Genomic DNA, 10,695 nt, shown 5'->3' with positions numbered 1-10,695 from the left:
TTCGTCTGAGAAAGAGCCGGTGACATTCCTTCTCGGAAGCTTGTTTATGGAAATCTGAGTCTGTCTGTCACTGGGTCAACAATTTTCAAAGGGTTTTTCAAGTTTTTTTTTCTTTTTGGGAGATGTGTTGGAACAGACCCTTCTGCCACAAACCATTTTGACCAATTGGCATTTTCCAGCCCCAAATTATATTTTGCAGTTTCCAGCTGCCTCTAGTATTAGTTAACTGAGAAAAGGAATTGTTTTTCAAGAGAATAATTGCTTAACAGCAGGACTTATTGTGAGAAGCATATATTTCCTGATGCATTTAGCTGCCATGCTATAAGGCTGGCCTCCATATCCTCCTTTTGCTGTCTCCTTTGCCTGCCAAGGCAGGGTTCCTTAGGGCTTTTCAGCACTACTTCAGTGCTTGCTCTGCTGCTGAAAAACGCTCCCTAAACACTTACTCGTAGCCGGCATATGCTAAAGTCCAAATGGTTTAGCATAGAGTGACCCCAGCCACTACTCTGCCTTGAGTGCACCCCTTGGTAGGGGGCTCTAAGCTAGCTATGTTAGCTGAGCTGAAGCCTAGAAATTTAGGTTTGGGGTGCCATCCCTAGCAGTGGTCCCAGGCCTGACCTGGAGGCAGCATAGATCTGGCCTTAGTCGCGTCAGAGTTATAGTTGCCAATACAAGTTGTAGTTTACAGACACACGTTCACTTCTAAAGTGAATAGGTAGGCTCGGCACCATGAAAGAGCTGATGCACGGTCACTGTTCGTGTTCCTGTAGTAACCTCATGGTAGCTGAAAGCTGAACTAGGGCACCTTAGCTTTCTTTTATTCAGGGGCAAGTTGCCCCAGTTCAGCTATCACTTACCACTGGATAATAGCGAGCACATGAATAGTTGCCTCAGAACAGCTGATACATCCTAAGTCCCCGTCTCTCATAATTAATTCTAATGTGACCGCTTGTCTGTACACAGCCTTTTCTGAGAAGCTTCACAAAACAATTCATCTCTCAGCTTCTGAAACAACTTTTTCCCGTTACCTGGTGGCTTGTTCTGGTACAACACTATCAGGATAATTATTTCACTCCAGTTGTAAATCACCATGGAGGTGCTTTGTTCCAGACTTTTTCAAAGCAGAATCGTTATTCTGACAAACAATTTTTTTTTCTTTTAATCCCCGGATAAGTATCTACATAAAGACTTCCACTCTGTGTATGGTAATCAGACAAATCTTAAACTGACTTTTGTAAGCTCAGTTGGCATCTGTTTTTCTGTCGCATCCAGATGGTTTCTACAGCCCGTCTTTAAGTTCTCATTCTCTGAAACCGATTCTACTAAAGCAGAGCAGGCTGGCTGTCTTCATCTGTATCTGTATCTGTTCAGGCGTTTTATGCCATGGTCGGGACATCAGAAAACTACCAGTCACTCCTGCACTTTGCCCCAATTCTCACATCTTCTCACTCTCTTGTTCAGCATAGACAGCTACCCAGCAGCAGCAAAGGGGGTGACCCTTTTCCTGGTCCAAGCCAAGACGAAGGAAGTTATATGAATGCCAAGTGGTGTTGCACCAGTGATCTCCCTTTCCCAAAGGGACCGTTCTCTTATCCTCAAACAAATGCCATTTCCTTTCAGTTTGGGCTTCCTTTTTACAAACTTCTTGCGTTTGTTCCTTGCGTCCTGACTGCAGGGGACTCTTCAGTGGTGGTTTTTAAAAAGAAGCTGATAAATTGTTTTGTTTTTTAGGCTTCCGTACCCTCCGGCAGCAAGTCATCTAATGACCTAGTAGATCTGCTGTTTGATGGTGCCAGCCAGCCAGTCTCAGCGGGTAAGCTGCCTTTTTGTTTTCTTTCACTGGCTCATACAATATGTGTGATGACTGTGGACAAGTGTGTGGTTTAATAATGTAGGAAATAAAGGAGAAGAGATAGAAAATGAGAATCTAAGAAATGTGGCAAGTACCCTAAAAATGTAGCGTTGCATATGGTTTTATATAATGGGACGCAAAATACCATATTATAGAACTAATAACCTTTGCATTTCAAAGGTTAACCACTAAATCAGTCTGTCAGGAACTGCATGGGCTATAATGCAGAGTTATTTATAATTAATTCTAAAAGCAAGAACAATCCAGTCAACTTTAAACATTTCTCGTGTTACAAGTTAGGGGAATAGGCAGCTATAGAAACGGATGACTTCCATTCACAAGCCACATGTACTGTATGTGGCAAAAGCAAGCTCTCTTCTTTTATCTTGTGTTACCCTGACCCTTGGATAACCCCAACCTTAATACTGAAAAGCAAATATTGCTCTGATGTTTAATTTCTGTTCAAAAAATGATGGCCCTTTACTCTTTAAATCTGAACTGAAATCTAAATCCACGGTGCTTGTATTAGTGTTTTAACTGTTGTTGAACAGTCAAACTACAGTTATTCTTTCAGGCAACCCTTAATTTCAGTGCCTGGGAAATACAGATACACTTTGGAGCTGATTTAAAAGAAAAATACCAGCGTCATGCCATAGACTTACTATCATGCTTACTGATCTTTGATATCAAGCATTGCAGTTGGGGCCAGCATACAATATTAAAGGGACTCTTTCATGCATGTTTGGCATTTCTACTGGAGCAACTGGAGAAACATTAACTGGAGAAGTATCTCGATGTAACTTTTCCCCTCACTGGTATCAAGATCGCTTGGAGCAAAGGGAAGCGTTAGGCACTAGTGTGCCCCTTCTTAGTTGTCAAGAAGCCCTTGTCAGACACTTACTTTCTCTATTTGCAACCAAAATTTTGTTTTAGTTCAACAGAAACAGTGCTAGGTTGTTATCTGCATAACTGGTTGGGAGAGGGAGGAGGGTTAATATTTTAGTGGCCTGGTTCAAATCCAACTAGTGGAGACCAAAGATAGTGTTAGGCTTACTCTGGGAAACAAGTCTTCATCTCTTAAAGCATACTTTCCTAACAGATGTGGGCCCTACCTGGCCTTTTGTCTGTGAATCTTAGAGGATCAGTGCCTAGCTAGTATTGCGGGTGAATGGGCCCCCTCACTGTACACTAGAAACTTGGTAAGACCTTCAGGATAGTTGGTGGTTCAACTGCACATGCAACAGCCACAAAGGTCCCAGGCCTGCCTGGGGCTGTGAGCGTGGCTGTAGTGTAAATATTAAGCAAATACAGCAAATAAACTTCTGTTTAACATATTAAAAGTCTTTCTCTTGCCAGTTGTTTGTTCCTTTGGACAAAGTTGAACGATAAACAGGCATCTGTCTTGATTTCTGGTTCCACGTCCATGACACTAATGATTTTCTACAGTTTGTATTGTGGGAAAGACAGGTCAAATAAGCTTTTTAAGCATGCTCCTCTGAGGATGTTTAGATCCATAGTCATCCTGATGTTTCAGAAGCAAAATCCACTTGTCTTTTCACAGTATATTGTGTCTCAAGTTTCACTGAAAAGCCTATTTTGCTGGATTTTTTCCTTTTAAATCTAGTTTCAGATGTGTTGCATGTCTTGGAGATGCCAGGATTCCTTGGGGTTTTAATCTCCTGCAAGAACATGCTGAAACAGGCATTTTAGGTTTCGGTCATACCCATGGTTTATGTTGTCTTGAAAACTTTGGCCACCCGTACTTTGCAACATGGCCACTTCCATCTGGGCAAAGAAACTGGCTAGGCTTTTAAAGCCTTTCTAGTTACTAAAAAAGTAAACGAAGCAGAATGTCTCCTTTAAGCTAGACAAGGTGCTTTGGGTAAATGCGTATCTTTTATCAGACCAGTTAAATAGTTGGAAAATCTGTTCTTTGCAAGCTTCCCAGCACAAACACCCTTCTTCAGGCTTAGGGAGAGTCTGTTGGTGTTCGTGTGCTCTCCTGGGTGGAAGAGAAGCCAACCTTTCTTGCGTTTCAAACAAATGTAGCTCTTGTATTCTTCCCCGTTTCCACGTCTCTGAGCTTCTCATTTTCTTTCTGTGCTGGGTAAAGCTATTTCCCTCCCCGCCCCCTTTTTTCACAGCAGCATTTCGGAACAGTGCTAAGAGGTGCATTAACTGCTAGTCATTGTAAATAACCTCTGTGCTGACCTGAGAAGACAGATGGAAAGAGTTCATTTATAGCAACAGATCTCACATGGGAATCCTTGAGACTAGCTCATACTGTGAGGATTAGCACTGTCCTTCACATGCAGGTCACTTCTGATGACCAGTATGCTCCTTGCAGCACGGGGTGTGGGGACAGTCCCTCTGTCAAGCAAGGTACAATGAAGGGGCTGCAAGGAGGCTTTGATTTTCCTGTAAAGAAATTGGCAGAAAAATACCACGAGTTCAAGGGTCTGTAGAGAGATTTACTCATCTGCATGTGGTGTTGCAGCATAGTAGATGCTGCAAATGCTTAATTTTTGAAACGTGGGAAGATGCGGCAAAACTTGCTCAAGCGAGAAGCAGTGCTGAGGTTCAAGACTTACAAATAGCTAAACTTGTACAAGTTACAGCTTGGCTGGAAAGGCAGATTTGCTTAGAGAAGTGATGCCAGCAGAAAGGTGCTGTATCCATGTGGCACCTAGCCAGTCTTACTTCTGTTTAGGATGACTGGAGACTAAGTCTTTTACCTCTAGCCTAGTGATTTCCCCCTCTGGGGACTGCTCTTATTGCTGTGAGCACAGGTTTTGTTTCTTTCCTCTTGAGTGAAATGTTCAATTTGAAAATGAAACAGAGCGAGCACAAGCTGCCAAGACTGAGAATTAACACAAACATGGAGAATAATCAGCACCCCTCCCACTCCCCCTCCTCTCCCAAAAACCCCCAAAACCTCTTTAGATTTGAGGTTAGGTGCAAGTTTAACATCAGTCTCCTGGACCTTCAGCCCTGTTAACATCTTGTATAACAACCTTTGTGGCTGTGAGATTTCACTGTAGGCCTGGAAGAGAAGTATTTCTGCTGGGGACATGGTTTGGCATAACAGAGAGCAGGGAGCCCCTGTTGCCAATTCTGTGTGCAAGAAAAGGCAGAGAAATCAGTAATTCACCCCTTTTTTAACAGGGACCAAATGAGATTCCCATAAAAATATTTACCTTGCAGTAGACTCAGCTGGTAAATTCGACCATTTGAGTTTCCAGCTTTTGCTATTTAGCTACCTCCCATTCACCTTTGTGTTACTATCCAGCACGACATTTCTTTACATTTGTATACAGCCGGTTTAAAAAGTACCTTAGATAAACATGGTCAATGCAAAGTGTGCCATAATTGTTGAGGTTTGCATCATCCCATCACTGAAATATCTTAACTCCTTCTTAAAAAAAGGCAGCACAGGAATGAACGACCCTTTCCCGGGAATTCAGAAGTGCTGTTCTTGCTTTCTGTTTGCTGCTTTTTATTAAATCATACACAATCTGCAGATAGAGGCCATTTCTTTTTTGAAAAACAGTCATGCCTCCCTGATATTGTCTACAATAAAATAACATTAAAAAGAAATACAGGTACACATGCATTAGAAACTGAATTGTTCCTTTTATTACTGCTAGCCATTTATTAAAAAGGAGATGGTTCTAGTTTAATTAACCCAGTTGAGAGTAGCAGATGGGGCAGAATGTCTTGCAGCGATAAGACAATTCAGAAATGGCACCAGATGTTGGAAGCTGTCCCTGGTGGTGTTTGAGTGCAGCACAGATGTTCCAGTCCCACCTGGCTAGTTTCTAAGCACTGCAGGCTAAGCAGCTGTGATGTAACCTGTATAATGTATGTATAACACTAAAAGCACAATAATTGAACTGCTGCTGCTACTCCAAAGGGTGCGAGTGTTCAGAGGTGAAATCTTTAAGGACAAACAAAATAAGGTCAATTCTTTGGTATTCTCAGGTCAGTAGACCGGCCGGTTAAAAACTATAGGGGGAAAGGGATAAGAAGACTAGACTGGAAAGCAAATTGGCATTTGGCAAGGAAACCATCCTTCTATCTCATCTGTTGTCCCATCCATAGCTTTTAAAGTGCCTTCCTTTTTGTAGCTTGGTTTAATATGCTTTAATGAAAAACAGTTACAATACTGTATTCGAGACTTAATAATTTATTTGGTAGCTTGCAAATGTGTGGTTTGGACTTCTGTCGTGCTCGCTTTAGAAAGGAAGCAAACTTATAAAAAAATGAACACCAGTGCAAGCTCTGCCCTTGAAATCTTGAATCCAGGATCATCACCGAATCATTCATGCTTTAAGTAACACAAAAACTAAATATAAGACGACTGAATTTTTCATGGTCAGCGGCATAATAAGTGGAATCTTCTAGAAACTGGTTTTTGTTTTTACATATTTCTGCCTCTGAAGTTTTAATTTAATAAGTTCTTATTAATATTTCTGCTGAACTAGAACAGCGCTACATCATTTCATATCTTTCAATCTCTGCAAATTAATTTAGGAAGAACTAAGGAAGTAAGTTGTGTTCACTGATGACTCCCCAGAGAAAATTCAGGCTGGAAGGGTCCTCAGGAGGTCACATCCAATCCAGCCCTCTGCTCAAAGCAGGACCAGCCCCAACTACATCATCCCAGCCAAAGCTTTTTCTACCCGGGTCTTATAAATCTCGGAGTCTTTCCTAATATCCAACCTAAACTTGGATATTTAGGAGAGATATATGGCACAACCAAAATATACGCTAGATCATAGGATCAGAGAAAATGAGGGTTGGAAGGGATCTTGGGAGGTCACATCTAGTCCAAGTAGATCTTCATTATATGCGGAAATAATTAAATTTGTCATCCCAGACTCGCAGTAATGCTAATAAAACCAGAAAGATGGCACAGACCTATCTGCTGTATTGATATATCATGACTAAATGCAGAGGTTTTGGAGTACAGTGAGATCCCTCATGGAGTGGCTGGGTGGACACTCTTCCAAGATCCCGTAACGGCACTCCGATTTTTGCCCCATTCCAGGTGGATCGACTGACCCGTTTGGGGGATTTGCCGACTTCAGCTCTGCTGCTGCCTCAGCAAGCTTCCCCTCATCACAAGGTAGGAGAAGACTGCTGACGAGAAGGTGCTGTGGGCACTTCCGGCGTAGCTTTCATTGTAGTGAAATTACAGTTTCAGTTAAACAGATTCGAAATCTGGACTTTCGTTCTGTTTTAAGCCATCACAAGAAAGGGTGGGGGTCTTTTAGGGTGGAAATTGAAGTTGGTAAAACTTACTCAAAGTACTCAACAGATTGGGTTAGCCTGTTGGGTGAAAAAACATTTACAAAACAGAAGGAAAACCTACACGCTATAAAAGCACTTTGCATTTTTATGATATTTGGAAATGGGAATGAGAAGTTGTTTTAATAGGAGGCTTAATGGTATGATGAGTGCTCCAGGCTTGACAGTATTTGCGTTTCCTAAGTGACTAGAGATGCTTTGGCTGTTGCTAATAGAACTATTCCGATTATTATTGTTCATAATAATGTTTCTGCTGTTCAGGGTTATTTGACAACCTCTTCTTCCTCAGAAAAGGCATTCAGCCCCCTCCTAATCAGTCCAGCCAACAGTTTACAAGCTTCTTCTCTGATAGATGCAAACATTAAAAAAAATAATTGCTTTGGTGGAACAGCAATATTTCAATAAAACACTTGATGATAGCCCAGCTCCAAAAAAGAGTACATTAGCTTAGCTATAATCACAGGCCAAAACGTGGCTTGAAGGGCCTTCCTCGCGGCGTGAGGACAAACAGCAGACTTGTGGCAGGGACCCGTTCTAGGTTTTGCACGTCTTAAGGGCTTTGGAACAGGAAAGAGAACTACGTTGGGAGGCTCTTTGAATATTCATGAGGATTTTGGGATGCTGGGAGTCCTGATAGAAAGTAGAATATTAGATCCCACCAAAATCTCAACCTAAGCAGTGGCTGTGGTACGAGCAGGTTGGAACTCAACCTTGAGAGAACTTCCCACCCCCAGAAGCAATCTGCCTATGAAAGTAGGATCACATGCAATGAGGAATAGCAGCCCACCTGTGCCAGACAAATGACAGTCCCTAAAGAGATCCCCAAATCCCGCCTGTCTCCCTAGATTAACAAAACCTTTGAAATGGTTTGAACAGAGAGACAAGGGCATAGCGGTCTTGGCAGATGTGTGTTGGGGAATACTTTCCAAAGCTTCAGGGTGCAGTGGGGGTTATGCATCCATTCGGGGGCCTGCATTTTATGCCCTTCGTGTTCTGGGACAACCCCAATGAGTTCAGCCCAGAGATGAGAACATACAACTTTCACTGAAGCTGGGCAGTGTCCTTGTATAGTTTGGCAGTTGTTTACAAGGTTCAGAAAGAGAGTCATGCCAAGAAGGAAAAGGAGCTGTTGAGAAGGGTACTGGAGTACAGAAGGAGGAAGGAACAGCTTTCTTCAAACTCTTAAAGATGTCTCAACAAAGAGTAGTGGAGGCATGGTCTTCCAAAAGAAATAGCACCTGTGCTGTGTGATGCTGAATACTTAAAGGGAAAGCTAATCAAGCTAGGTCAGATAGCTGTGTGTTTTTATTGTGCCTCTTTGCATCCTCTTCTCATGGCTCAGTCGGTCAGTGGAAGATGAGTGCTTTGCTTCCAGCAACCAACTGATACCACATATCCAGTGCTTCTAGGTGGCCAAAAAAAAATACAGGGCAACATGGAAAAAACAAGTGAGCCTGTTCTTGCAAATCTTACTTAAGTGAAATGCAGTTGAGAAGATGAGGAATTCTGCACTAGTAATATTTAAATCTGACAGTTCTAAAACTAATAAAAGCAGTTCTGTGGCTGACCATCAGCCAGCCTGCCTGTGCATTCATAGCATCATAGAAAAGGAGGGTTAGAAAGGATCTCAGGAGATCACATCTAGTCCAACCCCCTGCTCCAAGCAGCACCAGCCCCAACTACATCATCCCAGCCAAAGCTTTGTCTACCCGGGTCTTCAAAACCTCTAAGGATGGAGAATACACCACCTCTCTGGGTAACCTGCTCCAGTGCTTCACCACACTCCTCATGAGAGAGATTTTTCCTAATATCCAACCTCAACTTCCCTTGCTGCAGCTGGAGCCCATTGCTCCTTGTCCTGTCATCTGCCCCCACTGAGACCAGCCCAGCTCAGCTCCATCCTCTCTGTAACCCTCCTGCGGGGAGGTGAAGGCTGCTATTCAGTCCCCCTCTGTCTTGTCTTCTCCACACTAAATCAGTCCAGTTCCCTCAGTCTCTCCTCACCAGTCCTGTCCCCCAGTCTCCCGAACCATTTTCATGGCCCTCCACGGGACTCTCTCCAATGTGTCCACATCCTTTCTGTAGTGGGGCCCACAGCTGGACACAGCACTCCAGATGTGGCCTCCCCAGTGCTGAATAGAGGGGAGCAATCACTGCCCTCCATCTGCTGGCAATGCTTCTACCAATGCAGCCCAGGATCCTGTTAGGTTTCTGGCAACAAGGGCACACCATTCATATCTATTCAGCTTCTTGTCCACTGCAACCCACGGGTCCCTCTTCTGCAGAGCTGCTGCCCAGCCAGTCAGCTCCCAGCCTGCACCGGTGCAGGGGATTGTTCCCTCCTAAGTGCAGGACTTTGCACTTCTTATTGAACCTCAGGGGATTTCTTTTGCTTCAATCCTCCAATTTGTCTAGGTCAGCATTAGCATCTGCAAACTTTCTGCAGTGTGTGCTATGTTAGGAAATGGCAGAGCACCTTTTAGTTAACATAGATTTTTCGTGTTTCAGTTGACAGTTTAGAATAGCACTGCCCTACTTTATGGGCTTCCTTACAGTGATACTTGCTCAAAACAAAGTTTTTTGGCAAAATAAAGCCGCCTACTATGCAAATAATTTGCGTATTAGTACAGCCTAAAATGATACAATCCTTTATCTGCATTATCATGATTAATCTTTTCTGATCATCGTTATGCAAAGGACCAGGCATCTTGTGAAATGATTAATCATTCTTGAACAGTATAAGCCCCTCTAGAAATCCCTTTCTCCTTGATTAATCATCTTTTATGAAGTTCTACAGAAAGGGGCAAAACCTTCTTCCTCTTACCCCCACTTCCATTATTGTGTGTTCAGACCTGTGCATTGAGTACACAGAGAATCAGCACATTCAGCGTTTACTTATCCATCAGGAATACTTAAAGTGGGTTTAAATTTTTAATACACGGTACTAATTGAAATACTCCAATACAGTCCCTTTTGTAAGGGAGATCAAAGCAGATGTTTTAGTAAGGCCCTGAGCTAATGAGTATTAGCCCACTTCTTGCAGTAAAATTGCTGGTAGTGCTGGGGTTTTGTAAACCAACTTACTGCTTTCCTCCTGCCCCTATTTTCCACCGTTTAAATTTTAATATGCTAGTAGAGGTAAAGATAATTAAAACAAGGCTTGAATGCACAGGTGTTCTTAGAAAGTATTTATGTGGGATGTAAAATATTACTGCAGTTGCCTTTGACTAGACAAAATACAGCTCTAGGAAATTGCCAGGTGCGTGGATTATAGTAACTATAGCCAGGTGTATAGGTCAGGTAACTTTGAAATTTGTATCGGCTTCATCTGCCGAGGCTTTGTGCAGGTTAAGCCTTTTCCTTTGCTTACATGGAGAACAAGCTGGAGAGCGGATGTGATTTATGCATTCATTCGTGTTCTGAGCTCTTCCCCTGTTGCAGTAATGTTGTTTGTCGCTAGAAGCTGAGGGACAACGTCGCGGTGAGATGCAAGCTGCAGCACAATGTAACAGCTCTCGTTTGGCAGAAATGTT

The 10,695-nt window shown here is 42.8% G+C and overlaps 1 protein-coding gene across 1 annotated transcript in view; it reads left to right on the top strand.

Annotated features, from left to right (window-relative positions):
• The window catches only part of CLINT1 (clathrin interactor 1), a 47,794-nt gene that overhangs the window by 32,254 nt on the left and 4,845 nt on the right, over positions 1-10,695 (top strand). The window contains 2 exon segments of the mRNA XM_006032195.2: positions 1,732-1,813; positions 6,903-6,980. Of these exon segments, the coding sequence (XP_006032257.2) occupies positions 1,732-1,813; positions 6,903-6,980 (160 nt within the window).

Source organism: Alligator sinensis, unplaced genomic scaffold (assembly GCF_000455745.1).
Source record: "Alligator sinensis unplaced genomic scaffold, ASM45574v1 scaffold1035_1, whole genome shotgun sequence".
NCBI lineage: Eukaryota > Metazoa > Chordata > Crocodylia > Alligatoridae > Alligator > Alligator sinensis.
This window is presented reverse-complemented; position numbering and strand designations above follow the sequence as displayed.